Genomic DNA, 15,003 nt, shown 5'->3' with positions numbered 1-15,003 from the left:
GTGTGCTCCGGTAGCTGAGTCCCTGGCCGGAGGCTTGTGGTCTCCTTCTTCCGGCGCCTCCTCGGCCCCCTGATCTGGTAGTAGTGACCGGCAGGTGGCGGTGGTGAGATGGTGGTTGTGGGCGGTCAGTGTGGTGGATTTTGGGGGTTTTTTTTTTCCGTTCTTTTTTCTGCTAGTTTTTTCTGGTTTTCTCCGGCTGGTCTCTCCCGTTCGGATTCGTACCGGTCGGATTTTTCCTGATCCGGTGGGTGGTGTTGGTGGGTAAATAAGGATTTTGTGCTGTTTGCTACCGTTTCTCGTTTTTGCTGGAGTGGTGCTGTGCGGTGGCTGGATGGTTTCGATTCTCGGTGCTTAATCCGATTGTTGGATGGTGCTACGGCAGTTGGAGCGGGTGGTGGTGGTGACTCAATAAGGCTCCGGGGCGTGGCCTTAGGCCATTTTTCGTCGTCAGCAAAGGGAGCAATCGGCTTGGGAGTTTTCTCGGCCATCGGCGCCGTGTGACCGGTGATCGGAGATCCTGCCCGGGATTCCTACTTCGATCTCCGTGTCCGGAGTCTGTCGTGCCAGCGTAGGCTTGCCGGAGATGTTTCTCCATCCCTTCAGTTCGAGATCCAGTCGGCTCCGGATGGTTCCCCTCGGCTGGAGGTGGCCGGAGTGCTTGTGGTATCCATCCATGGTGGTTGTGATTGTCTTTCTTGTCTGTTTGTACTCCTGTTTCCATCGGTTTGTATTTATTATCTCTGATAAGGTTCTTTTATCAAGCCGGGGCGGTTAGTGGTTAGATGGTTGACACCTCGTGTCCCGACCCTTTGTGGCGGTGAGTCGTGCACAGGTCTGGTCACTAGTTTTCGCTGCCCCTGGGTCACCTGTGCTTAGTATTTTATTTCGGTGATGGTTTGCTGTTGGATCCCTTCTGTTCTAGGATGGATTCGCTGTTTTAGCCTATTTTGGCTGTTAATGAAATGGGCTTCGATTCCAAAAAAAAAACAGAATACGTTGGAGCAAATTGAACTCTTGCTCCTCCATAGCTGTTTTGTGTTTGAAGGATTTCTGTACATCTGCGCCTTCGTGAATTGAGATTTCCGTTTTATTGAACGAGATAATGGATGGGGTTTGTGTGTGTTCAGCCTGAGTGGATCTACCAAAATTGTTGTCAAATTGTGTACTCTGTTGATGGATCAAAGGTTGGATCTTGGGTATTTCCTATGGTGATTTGTCAATGAAGATGATATTGGGGCTGATGGGGGCGATTGGGGTTTCTCTCTTTAAGATTGAGAATATGAGAGCTTCAATCTTGGATCTCTGATTAATTTTCCTTCTGTTGCTTCTTTAGTTCTTCGGTCTCCAGATTTTAACGAAATCCCTCTTTTCATGTTTTATGATTTATGTTCATACAACAACCAAGAAACCGGAATTACATTTAGGGGGTGTTTGGGAAGTGGTTTCTTGCATTTTTGCATTTCCATTTTCCCATTTTGTCTGATTGGTACTCTATTATAAGAACTCATTCTGGGAGAAAAGATTCACTGATTTTCACTTTAGAAGCCAAAATCCAAAATTAGGCCCGAAGGTCTTTTTCATGTTTTTGCTTTTTTCCCATTTTCTGTTGAATTACTAAAATACCTACTTCTCCTCCTTGTTTTTACCTGGTCCCCCCCCCCCCCCGACGATTCTTATCCATCTTTCCTCACCTGTCTACCAAATGACAGATACACCCAGAGAGAGAGAGAGAGAGAGAGAGAGAGAAAAGAGAAAAGCTCAGACTTGTTGAAGAAGGGTCGTTCTCGTCGGTGGAACAATTTGTGTCACCGGAGCAGAATTGGAAGGGTAATGAGAGAGCTTTCAAAATTTTCCTTACACCTCACTTGTGAAAATTTTAAAAATGATAAAAATTATTCCATCCATTCCAAAATGCTTGTTTGGTCCGCAAATGGAGTGTTAAAAATAATGCAATTTTTTTAAGAAAAAATTTAAACTTTTTTCACAAATTAAAAATACTCATTGATATATCTAGTAAGTTGTTAAAAAAATTTTGATTTTTTCTTGCAAAAATTGTATTATTTTTAAATCTTCGTTTTGCGGACCGGACAAGTATTCTGGGATGGAGGGAGTAAATAGTTTTACATATTTTAACACAATAATAAAGGTCAAAGGCAAAAAGAAATAAATATTTGTACACCTTTTAAAACAATAATAAAGGCCAAAGGCACTTGATAACAAATCAATTCATAATTCATTTTCATCATTTATCTACCAACACTACTACTGTTTCAAAATACATTCTGCACATATTTCCTAAACACTCTTTCATTATCCAAAACATATTCTGACTATAATCCAAAAAGTCAAAAAACTAAAAAATTAAAAATAAAAAGCCAAAAAGTAGACTCCCAAACACTCCATTCAGCATAACCAACTTTCAACTAAAATGTTCATTGTCAAAATGTTTCATCCAACAATTAATGAACACTTTTTTTAATCAAGATTACAGTTCAGTACATTTCCAAAACGCTTCGCTAAGAGCATCTTCAATCCAACACCCTCCAAATCTCTATTTGAGAGGATCAAATTAATCTATTTTATTTGAAAAGTAGATTTAGAGGATTGTACTATTTATCTCAACTCTAAAAGCATCTCCAATCCAATACTCTATTTGAGAGTATCAAAATATTCTATTTTATTCATAAAGTGATTTTAGAGGAAATCACTATTCCTATTTACTCCAACCACAAACTCTCTATTTTTCCCTCTAAAATCACTTTACGAAAAAAAAAACCTTTTTTTATACTCTCATAATGATATGGTTGGTATAAAAATTTAGTAAGAAAAGCTTACAAGGACAAAAATGTCTTTTAAAATGGTGAATAGTGTTATGGAGATGATCCTCTATATTTTTTCTTACCCTTTAAATATAGAGGATCAAAATCCAATACTTTCAAATGGAGGAGGGTTGAAAGGATGAGTTAGAATGCTTTGATACTCTCAAATAGAGATATAGAGTATGGGTAGGAGATGCTTTAACCCAACACTCTATTTCTCAACTCCAACATATATTTAGAGGAGATGCTCTATTTTTTCCTTCATCCTCCATATTTAGAGGGTCAAAGTTCATCCTCCCAAATGGAGGAAAGTTTTAGAGGATGAATTGGAGAATGTTTTTCCTCCAAAATGAAGAAATAGAATATGGGTTGGAGATGCTCTAAACCGCAGTCATCAAAGTTCAAAGAGCACTGCTACCGACTACTTATTCATCAACTCTGTGTAATCCATAGGTTTTTCCCCCCTCTTTTTTAATGATTCTAATTGCGAAGGCTGCGGAAGTAGGCAGCGGGCTCGGGCGCGAAAACCTCCCTCAAGATGAGGATGTCCCCTCCGGGGGCTTTCATGCCACTCTTTAATTTAACTAATACTTCTTCCGTTCCTTTTTAAATGTCCTGTTTCGTAATTTCAACTTATTAAAAAGACATCATCATTATATCTTTCACATCAACTTTTTCATCCACTTTCCCTACTTACCCATCATCATTACACTTTTACTCACTTATTTTTTAAAATAGAATATACTTTTAGGGATAAAATAGACAATTCATCAACTTTTACCCACTAACTTTACAAAATGGACATTTATTAAGGGACAGCCCAAAATAAAATACCGGACTATAAATAAGGAACGGAGGGAGTAGTTTCTTGACACTCTTTTCTCCCAAGGCACCAACAAGCTTGGGTAAAACCCAATATCCCACCAGAGCAACACCCACCGCCACCGCACAAACCACCATAACGGTCTCCGCCGCCTCATCTCTTTCCTTCTTGATCATCTGATCAGCACAATCCTGATCACCACTTCCAGTACCACACTTGGAACAAGAATGAGCACCCTCACAACTCCTCATTGTTGGCAGCAAAAAAAGAAGAAGTAAAAATAGAGATAAACTTCGCACTTTTGTGTGTGTTTGTTCTTTGTTCAATTTTGTGAGCTTGGTTGAGATGAATTGGGTTTACAAAGTCCTTTGGAGAAACAATGGTTTCTCTTCGGGGAGGTGTAAAGGGTTAGATTAGATGATGGTCCATCTTCTGTGCATATATTCGAAGGATAGTGAGATTGATTTTTCAACCATTTCTCATAGTATTGAGAATACAAAAAGGTCTTGTAACCATTACTACTACTAATAGTACTCCGTGATAAATACCTACTCTTGAAAAACTGTGGAAACACCTGTTTTCAATAGATGCTTTGGCACATCACAACAGAATCACTTGAATATAACAATAAATAAATGGAAAGTCTTGAGAAAAGGTTTCAGCACATCGCCCCTGTTCGGTTTGGGTTTAATTTAAAGAAGATTTTTGAGTTTAATGACAGAAGAAAGATTAAAAAAAAAAATTTATGAAAGACGGTACCCAAGAACTAGAAAATTGATGTAGTTCCTTTGTACCCTATTTTGCTGTATCCCTTAACGCCAGATGCTTTTCACTTTAAGTGGGGGTAGTCTTCCTTGGATAGTATTCCTTCCAGGTCTTCACCTGGGCCCTGGTTCCTTTTCCTATTAGACTTTACGATGCATTACCGTACGGAAATAAAATTCGTTTCACACACATTTGATTGAAGGAGATGGCTTCTCCAGTTCGGGGAACCCAACTAAACTGTGCAGAGCATCCTTTTTAGGGCTTGTGCCGGGCCTATTTGGATGATCTAAATCGTTCACTTTATAGAGCTTATCGAGAGCTTGAACCACTCAAAAAATTGTCTTCATCAGATATCAATCCATGTCTTTTTGAAGCACATTTTCCTTGGAAGAACTGAATAGAATTCGCTCTACTCCATTTTTGCATTTATGCCTGGATGCAGGAAGAACGAAACGGGTTTTTGATGTGCTGATTCAGGTTCAGTTGTTCATATAAGCATTACGAGAAACATCTTTGCAAGATCACATAGTACTAATATAGAAAGAAACCATTACATTAGTCTTAACAAATTACAGAGCAGAATTCCAGTACAGGCAACGGTGAAAAGCTTAGGAAAAACCATAGCAACCATAGAGCTAAACCAGATTAAAACAAAAGGGATACCTCGTTTTGAGTTTTAACGGCTGTATCTCGGGCAGGGTAAAGGATTTCGTGATGGTCCATCTTCCGAGAGGGAATAAAAGCAATTTGATCTGGTGACAATTTTTAAGATTGGGATTCCAAAGGTCCTACTCCCGTAAAATCTTAAATACATGAATCTTCTAAGCAAACTTTGGAAAAGGGATTTGAAGAGTGCATTGGAGTAAGAAATAAGAGTACGTACATGAGTTCCAAAATACTCCATTGTTGTAACACTTGCTTTACGAAGGAAAACAAGACATGACGCGAACACACCGAGTCAATGTGTTAAAATTTCATTATGAAAGTGTGAGTTGGATTCTTGAAAGTTAGGCCAACCAATAGGGAGGTGAAAGTCCATGTGGCTAACCTCATGTACGTGTTTAGTTGTCTCCTTTTAGTTATTTCTAAATGCTTTCCGGTTTTCGGGAATGTTGATTTCCTGCGGCTGGCCCTAGGTGAATTAGTCTCATCCCGTTTAGATGTGTGGATACCTCGTCAAAAAAAAAATGTGTTAAAAATGTAGGAGACATACACAATGACTCTTCGGACCATCCTATTAGGAATTTTCACTATATAAAACGAAAATAACAGGGGAAGCTAAGCAAACCAAATTAGTCACTCTTTTCACCTAATTCTATTTCTGTTTTGAAGGTTAATTTGTCTATTTTTTTATGTCCACAGAGATGTTCAAACGTCCTATCGTTGCTATTTGTAAGGCCCCTTTGGATGAACATTTTCCGATCCTCCCACTTTTGACAAGATTTTTTTGGTTGTTTTTGCTTAATTTTTACAAGATTTGGGTCAAAATTTTACATTAGCTATTTTTTTCTCGATAAAAGAAATTGAAAAAATATAAAAATGTAGACTAAAATTGAAATTGAAAAATAAAAATTCATATAAGATGATGAAAAAGACCAAAAGATGCTTAGGTCTTTTCGTCGTCTAAACTGTCATCTAAATCAGGATATCTATAACGATAATCACTGTCAAACCAATTTGTGGGCTATACAAAGTGGAGTAGCATTCATTAATTAGTGACAGAAACTACACCGGGGGTTGAAATATAATACTACAAGCTTTATTAAAGTTATTTTTTCTTTTGGAACTTTTCCTAAAGTTAAAACCAAAGACAGAAACCACATCACAAGGGGAAAAAAGACCAAGAGAAAATAAAGGGAATACAAACTTTAATTTTTAAAGTTACTTTTTTCTTTTGGAACTTCCTAAAGTAAAAATTTCCCGAATTCCCCCCAAAAAACGATATGCTGAAGAAGTTGATGGAAACTGGGAGAGAGATGGGGGCGAAGGAGTGGTTCATTTATAGAGTGGAGGAAGTGAAGAAAAACTTAATTTGTTGGGAGTTCGATTGAAAAGTGGACAAGGTTTTGCATCGGAGACTAGAGGAGAGCAAATGAAGCACTAGCTCTAATCACGCCTTTGGTTCTACTGCTGGCAAATTTATGGAGTAAAACAAAATTGGATATCAAGAGTCCAATCATCAAAGTACATTGATTTGCGAGCCTGATTTTGAGAATATGCTTTGAAGATAAATTTCATTTTAAAATGGGGTTTACCAATGTTAATTCAATACATGTTTCGTTGCAGGAATGTATTACCAACAAGATATTATTGAAATATTTCTCACCACCTCCCTCTCACTCTTTTACAATAGTATTTTCCTAAATTTTTGAGTGAATAAAACTAGGAACGAACTGAGACCCTTATTTATCGACGAAGCCCTAAAGAATATACAATGTTTGAGGGACGAAAGTGTATTAATGCACATTGCGGCAACCGTCCAAAAGTTTTCTTAAACCTTAAGATCTGAAAATTATTCCATGCTTGAGGTCCCACCAAAAAAATATTCAATGCTGGTGGATCCACCCAAAAGTTTTCTTAAACATTAAACCTTAAGATCGCCATGTAATATCTCAAACTCTTTCTTCATCACACATTATGGATCTTGTTTGAAGGAGAATAACTTATTCAAAAAGGAGCCGCAAATAAGTTATTCACGGAGGTGGCAAATCTCACATTTCCGTTTCGACAATCAATGGTCCGAATTTAAAAAAAAATCTGAATCACCCAAAAAACTTTTGGATGTGAGCTATTCAGCTTCGCAAAAGCTAGCATATTTATGAAAACCCCTGGTAAAAAGTTTTTCTATTTTTAAAGTTACTGCCTTCTCATAACAATACTCTGCTCGTACTTACATGAGAAAATCATATTCACGGAGCTCCATGAATAAGGTTTTATAGAGGTATATCGTGACCATCCACATTTTAATGAAACTTGTTCGGTGAAGAGTTTAAAGTTTCATTAAAATCCGGACCGTCCAAAACACATTTGGACTGCTGCGATTTGTTTCCTCCGTAAAGAACTTAGGGTTTTGTTAACGTATGCCCCCGGGGCATATGATAAACGCTATATATTCTCCTTCATTTATTTCTTTTTGTATGGGAAATCTAAATTCTAAACACTAGCCACAAACTCTACATTTATTGTTTTTGAAAAGATCAACTTTTTTTGTTTTGGACAGAAATACCCTAATCAATCATACACTTTCCCTCCCAAACAAATTTCGGCTTCCTTCATTCCCTCCCAAAACTGGCTGGGTAAAGGTACTTTTTCCTTTTCCCTCCACAATTCATTTGGCTCCCACCATTTTTATGCCTTTTCACATTCCATGGACTTTTGACATGCATCCACGAGCATATCTCACATTCTTCTTCTATAAATACTCACATTTTTCTTCTATAAATACTCATACACAGCCATTAGCAACAAAAACAGAGAAAAAACATGGCTGGAGAGTTTGTTGATTTGGACAAAAACAGAGAAAAAACAAGTTTTCGGAAGAATCGTTCATGATTTTGGATGTTGATTTCAATCTAATGAAAGTTCTAAGTTTGAATATATCTGATGAGTTTTTTAGTTTTTCAGATAATTTTTATACTAGTCAGAGTGCAAGGAAGGTGAAAAGGAATCAATCTGTTCAAAATAAAAATAAAAATTCCGGTTCCAAAAAAAGCTGAAAAGGAATTAATCAACTAATTTTGGGAGGGAACGAGGGAAGCCGAAAATGTTTTGGGAGGGAAAGTATATGTTTGATTGGGGTATTTCTATCCAAAACAAAAAAAAGTTGATCTTTTCAAAAACAATAAATGAAGAGTTTGTGGCTAGTGTTTGGAACTTAGATTTCTCATACAAAAAGAAATAAATGAAGGAGAATATATAGTGTTTATCATATGCCCCGGGGGCATACGTTAACAAAACCCAAGAACTTATTCATGGCATCTCTCTCACTCCCTCCGTCTCCATTCTTTAGTCCATTTTGGGAATTTGTGTCACTTTTTAATTAATTATATATTGCAATCTATAATTTTTAGGTAATTTTGAAAACATCATTTAAATGAGCTCGTTGAGATTTATCAAAGGAAACTGATTTTCGCGTTTCACTTTTTACTAATAGCGCTCTACTTTGTTCATGAAATTACTAGAAACTTCGAGTAACTTTATGAATAAAGTGGAGTGCCATCAGTAAAAAGTTGAACGCTAAAATCAAAATCCTTTATCAAATATATAAGATCTATATTGCATATAAATAGTATTACCATTTAAAAGTTATAATTAAATTTTTTCCTGATTGAAATAAGACGAGGGAGAAAAGAATGAGAACGGAAAGAGTATTACATACTGCCACAAGTTTCGATAGTTTTCCGTAGTATTTCAATTGTGCATTTTGACTTCTGTTTCTTACACATCTTTTAAGTTCTCTGGCCCCCAAATTTGAATGAATTCCCTGTTTCGTACGGTTTGCGTTTTTTTTTTTGTATAGTGATTAAGAGACGAAGGAAAAAAATGAAATTTCACTAGCATAGCCACTTTTCATCTGATAACAGTCTAGTGCAAGTGCACAAAAACATAGATAAACCATAGTCGTCACTCACCATAAAGAGCCACATCGTTACTACTTCAAAATACTACCAAATACATCAATAATCAAATAAAGATCCCATTCTACGCGAACCTACTAATCTTAGTAGCCATGTTTTTCGGTCATTTCAATCACGAAGGCTGCGGAAATAGCCGGAGGGGTCGCGCTCGAAGTCATCCCTGAAGATGCGGAAGTCCCTCCCGGGGGCTTTCATCATTTTCTTCTTGTTACTCTTTTCTTCCAAGCCATCTACAAGCTGAGACAAACCCCATCCCACCAGAGCAACGCCTACGGCCACAGCAGCCACCGTACCGACCACCTTGAGGGTCTCCACCACCTGATCTTCTTTCTCCTTTTTCACCACCTGAGCCAAATCTTGATCATGATCACTTCCAGCAGCCTTGAAATTGGAATGGGTACTCTCACAACCTCCCATTGTTAGTTATGTGTTCGTGATTTGAGCAGATTCGGCAGCCTCTTGTGTTGGGTTGGATGAAGGAATAGGAGAGGAGTTGGGTTTATAAAGAAATTTTTTTTTTCTTTTTTCCAGAATCATTGAATGAATGGTTCTCTCCTGGGGAGGTGTAAAAGTCCATATGATGGTCCAACTTCTGTGTAAAAGCACATAAAATTAATTATGATCGGTAATCGGTTTTCAAAAGTGCTACAAACATAACGGTTGTGTAAAATACAACACACAACCAATCTCTAACCGTCCGTTGCTGTAATAAATGGCCAGAATTCGCTCAAACTCTTTCTCATAAAAGTTAAACTTTTCCTTAGAAGAGTTTTTTAAAAATTTAGACCGTCCAAATACATCTGGACGGTCATAATTACGCACACAACCAACACAACGGTTGTGCAAGTAGCATTTTTGATCTGCTTTTAAAATACCAAATGTACCATTTAAGAAGGCCTTCTGTACCCAATTTATGCCGGTGCGAATTCCAGTGAAGAGAAACAGAAAGTGGGCTCAAGGTGCAATTTATGCCAGTGCAAAAATTAATAATTATTTTCAAAACACATTCATTAATTAAACTCCACCAAATCCATGCTTTAAGTTGCCAAACTGAGAGAGTGATCGTGAGAAGATCAGTGCTTTCAATCTAGGAATGTGTTTGAATTAAGGATATGAAAAATATCCAAGGATTTCAATACTATGGCATGCAGTTAGGTTAAATAAATTTCGCGGTTAAAAAAAAAAATATTGGTCAACAATAATTACAGTTCAACAAGAAATACTTCCTCTAGTCACCTATAAAAATGCATATAGTAATTTAGCTATTTAATGATAGAAAATTACACACGTAGAAAAAAATTACTCGATTCCTCCCATATTACATGTCCATGTAATTTATTTTGGAATGTCCACGGAGTGGAGCACTTAATAAGCGATAATATCATAAATTTAATCAAACTTTATAATGAGATATCCATTAATTGTGTGTCAGCTTAAAAAGTTGAATTTCCCTGGGATGGACAACCAATATGGAATGGATAGAGAATTAACAATCACCCCTGAGTTTGGGCAGTGTAAAATTTGGGGTGGTATTTTTTTTAGAATGTGTATTTTTCCTCGGTAGTGGCGTCACCTTTTTTGCTGATTTTCTTCATATCATTTTGGTAATTCTGAACTAGACAAATTAAAGAATTAAATTTTTTTTATCATATTATATAAAAAAATCACTAAAAAGAGCAGTAAAAGTTTCCCCCAAGAAACAAAAAGCCAAAAGAAGAATATGATTTTATGAGCTATTTTATTAAAAAATTTACTGAATAAGATTTTTCAACTCAATTTTTCATCTCCTTGATTCGAGAAGAATCTAAATTTTTTTTTAAGCAAAATATATTTTAAGACAAAACCAAATACTAGAAAATGCAAAAAATTAACAAAACAACAAATTTAACAGTTTTGGGTTTTAACGGTTGTATATATCTTGAGGTAATCAAAGCAATTTCTCATTTGGTGACAATTTCCACGATTGTAATACCGAAGGTTTTACGTACTCCCATAATTAAAAATCTTAAATAACTCTTTAATTAAGATGCCCACTAAAAATTAAGTAGTATAGTAATAGTTAACAATAAGTCTTTTTTTTTTTTTTTTGATCCGCAGTTAACAATAAGTCTAGTCTACGTACACTACATCCATCCATTATACTATCCACTATATTTTGTGGGGCCTATTTCGGGTATCACAAAAATACAGAAAAATGTCCATAAATTTTAAAATAATATTTAATGGGATCCTGTAAAAAATCAATTTTAACGGATATCTGTAAATATTATTTCTGGATTTGTAGGGCGAAATTATATGCAATGAAGCAGTTTCACCCCTACAAATCAAGAAATAATACTTACCAATATCCGTTGGAGTTGATTTTTTACAGGATCTCATAAAATATTATTTTTAGACTTATGATCATTTTTCTGTATTTTTTTAGAACTCGGAGTGGGATTCACAAAAAATGTAATGGATAGTGTAGTAGATGGATGTAGGGTATATAGCATCTCTTTTGCTTGGAGAGAACGCAAATGAAACTCTACCAAAAAGAAAAACCATACATATGCTTTTATGCTTCGGCTCTCCTTTAAAAGTGTACTAATTGTTCCAAAGTTTGGCATTGCTAATTTTTGAGAGAGAGAGAGAGAGAGAGAGGGAAGGATGGGAGCAGTACAGGGTTCGATGAACTATGTGCTGGACAAGTCAAGGGAGACAGCGAGTGTGATGGGGGCAGAGAAATGGATCAACTATGGGCCGGAGAAGTCGAAGGAATTTGTTGCAGTGCTTCAGCCCTTTGGCAAGATTTGTATAGCAAAAGTACCGGACGAGGTTTTCCCACCGCTTCAGCACTTTGGCAAGCTTTGCATAGCAAAACTGGTCGAGATTTTCCCACCGCTGCAGCACTTTGGCAAGCTTTGCATAGCAAAACTGGACGAGGTTTTCCCACTGCTTCAACGCTTTGGCAAGCTTTGTATAGCAAAAGTACTGGACGACGTTTTCCCACCGCTTCAGCAGTTTGGCAAGATTTGCATAGCAAAAGTAGGCGAGGTTTTCCCACCAGAGATTACAGCAGAGCAAATGAAATACTGGGTCAAAGTTGGCACTCCTTGTATCATCGGCGTGGTGGTTATTCTGATCCTCCTTCGCTTCTTCCGTGGTGGCGGAGGAGGATCGATGGCCAGGATGATGATAGCTCCCGGAACCGGCAGGGCTTTCAGGATTCCTAGGGCTTCCTTTGAAGCAAGCCCCAGATCGTATTTCCGCGGTCTCCGTGGAAAATGATCATATCTGCTGTAAAACTTCCCAAAGTTTGATCTCCCTATGTATGTGTGTGTGTTGTCTTAGTTTTATGTGTGTTTCTTGCTTGCTTTCCAATGCCAACTGTTATGTTGGCTCGTTTGGTGTTTGAATTTTGAAGAATTCTGTGTCTCCCTCCATATATGTTACTAGGCATATAATAAGTCCATAATTGTGAGGGACTATGAATTCAGCAACGGTACTTCTTGATTTGCAATAATAGACTTTACAAGATCTATTTACATTTTTTTTTTTATGGATTTTAATTCGTACGCACCGCTCTAAATTCTCGCTTCACTTGCTAGCTCCAAAATTACCACTTTAAACTGGTGAAGAAGAAGATAATGCCTAATGCTTTACAAGATGAAATCAGACTTAGAAATAACGTGGTCCAGGAAGTTGGGAAAATTTGAAAGGGAGAGTGGAGAGGAGCAAATGGGAGAAGAATATATAGATGGAGAAGAGGAACGAAATGATAGAGATAGTGTGTCTAAAGAGGAAAAAAAAAATGATGAAAGATAAAAGTAAGAATTAAAAGGGACATAGGACTAGTTTTAAGATCGAGCATCTCCAACGGGAGATGTCAATTTTTTTTAAGGCTTGTGTGGCACTTTAACATCTTCAATTTGACATCAAGCTCTCCCTCTCCAATTCTTATGTCAAAAATGAAAATTGGCATGTGGATAGATAGATGTCAAAATTAGCATGAGAGTGGGAAATGTCCAAACTATCTCAACTTTGGCATGAGTGAAAGCATATCTGTTAGATTGATAATTTATGCCAAAAGTGACTGTTGGAGATGCCACCTTAGTTTTGACATCTCTTGTTGGAGATGCTCGTGGCATTAAAATAAAGTGTCGTGGCATTATAACCAACATTTTACTTTTTAGAAAGCTAAAAGGAATGACCATCGTGTTGGGAATCTGATCCGCCTGAGGTCCTTAATTCCATGTGCGCCAAGACCCAATCCTTTGGGGAGTGTTCACATAGTCCACATCACATCACATGAACCCAATATACATTGAATGACCCATATCCATTTAAAAGACTAAGCCTTGTAAGTGGTGAAACTATCCAATTGTATATTATGGTCCAACCATTTTTCTATTTATTTGATATAAGACTCAACTTTTCACATATGTTCCTAACACATCGTTGAAACCATTCTTTAAGCAAGGTTAATTATTCTGTCTTCGACGTTGTCACGTGATACTCTTTACACTTCTTCTTCTTTTTTAAATCACACATTTGTATGTACACAGAGTACAAACTTTATATAAACATGTTCTAGATAAGAGTGTTGGAGTGCTAAGACCACGAAATAATTACTCCACTGATTGTGAAATGATTTATAAGTGCAAGTAATTGGGGCGGTTTCTCTCTCTCTTTAAATCTCACTAGAGAAATGACGAATATAGTTTCCCTCTCTTTAGGTCCATATAGTGGCTTTGTAGGTTTGTTCCTCTGTAAAAAAAAATGGGGGGGCTCTCCTTGTACGTGAAACTGGTTGTTTAGTTGTTTTTTTTCTTAACAAGTAGAAAATGAAAAGATACTTTGATAGCATAAATAATACAGAGCAAAACGCCGCCCATATTACAACTTAATTACTAGAAGTCTAGTACAATGGCATAAGCCTTAGGAAAAACAAAGTAGGATATATAAACCAGCGGAAAATCATTATTTACGGAGGTTCTGTAAATGAAGTTTACGGAGGTCAATATTTCGACAGTCCAAGAGTGTTTTGGACAATCAAAATTAAAGACAAACAATTAACAGTAAGAGATATATTTATTATCGGTCAAAGTTTAAAAACATATCTCAACCGTTGATTGTCGAAATGGATGGGTGGCATTGCGTTCCATGAATAAGTTTCTCTCATAACCATGACAGGAAGTACTCCGATAGGGAATATTCAGAAATTTTTTAGTGCCAGGAGGGCGCGGCCACGTGGTGCCGAGCACCCATCTCGGCAGTCCAAATGTATTTTGAATGGCCCAGATCTGTTTGAGCTTGAGGGGGTGTTTTGGTAATTTTACATTAAAGATTACCCAAACAAATCTGGGCTATCCAAAACACGTTTGGACGGCCGAAATCGTGCTTGGCTCCACATGACCCGTGCCCACCCGGCATTGAAAAACTTCTTGGAATACTCAATTCCTTTCCTGGGGATTTGGTAGGTCCCTCAGTAAGAAGAGGCCGAGCGTGCTGCGTGCATCCGCTCCAAGCAATCTCTTAGGTGGTGTTCCAAATTCTAAAAAAAAAGAAGGTAATTTTAAGTTTAAAAATTATGTGTTTACATAAATAACTTTTCTACCAATATGGATCTTTTTTGATACATCTCATTGTGATCTTTTAAATAGTGCAAAAAAAATAAACAATTATTTTTTATTTTTATTATATTTGAGCTTGAAATTACCTTATTTTTGAAAAAGAATGTTTAAAAAGAAAGTGGATGAGGCAGACCAAATCTGTCTCGTGACTAGTTCACTCATTTTTTTTAAATGTTTACTGTATGTTAAGTCGTCGTTCGTCGTTGCAGTTGTACTTTTCATATAATCATATATTATTATTAATGATGATCAAAAAATATTATTATTAATGCATTTTTTGCTATTTCACAACAACAACAAAAAAAATTCAAAGTTTTCTGCTCTATGAAGAATGCTTAAAACATTTT

General features: G+C 36.8%; 1 protein-coding gene across 2 annotated transcripts; it reads left to right on the top strand.

Annotated features, from left to right (window-relative positions):
* The first annotated feature begins 11,634 nt into the window (after positions 1-11,634).
* LOC131301025 (uncharacterized) lies at positions 11,635-12,568 on the top strand. 2 transcript variants are annotated; one of them, XM_058327117.1, is made up of 2 exons: positions 11,635-11,858; positions 11,967-12,568. In XM_058327117.1, the coding sequence occupies exons 1-2, from the start codon at positions 11,691-11,693 to the stop codon at positions 12,309-12,311; spliced, it is 513 nt and encodes a 170-aa protein (XP_058183100.1). In that variant the 5' UTR covers positions 11,635-11,690; the 3' UTR covers positions 12,312-12,568. The 2 variants fall into 2 exon arrangements, with proteins under 2 accessions (XP_058183100.1, XP_058183099.1); XM_058327116.1 differs by having other exon boundaries at positions 11,638-11,858; positions 11,913-12,568.
* Positions 12,569-15,003: the final 2,435 nt, after the last annotated feature.

This window comes from Rhododendron vialii, chromosome 9a (assembly GCF_030253575.1).
Source record: "Rhododendron vialii isolate Sample 1 chromosome 9a, ASM3025357v1".
Classification (NCBI taxonomy): domain Eukaryota; kingdom Viridiplantae; phylum Streptophyta; class Magnoliopsida; order Ericales; family Ericaceae; genus Rhododendron; species Rhododendron vialii.
The sequence above is the reverse complement of the archived record's forward strand: the minus strand, read 5'-3'. Positions and strand labels throughout refer to the sequence as shown.

Coding starts and splice junctions, on each gene's coding strand:
- LOC131301025 (XM_058327116.1), top strand. CDS start 11,691: ATGGGAGCAGTACAGGGTTCGATGAACTATGTGCTGGACAAGTCAAGG. Junction 11,859..11,912: donor TAGCAAAAGTACCGGACGAG/GTTTTCCCACCG, acceptor AAACTGGTCGAG/ATTTTCCCACCGCTGCAGCA.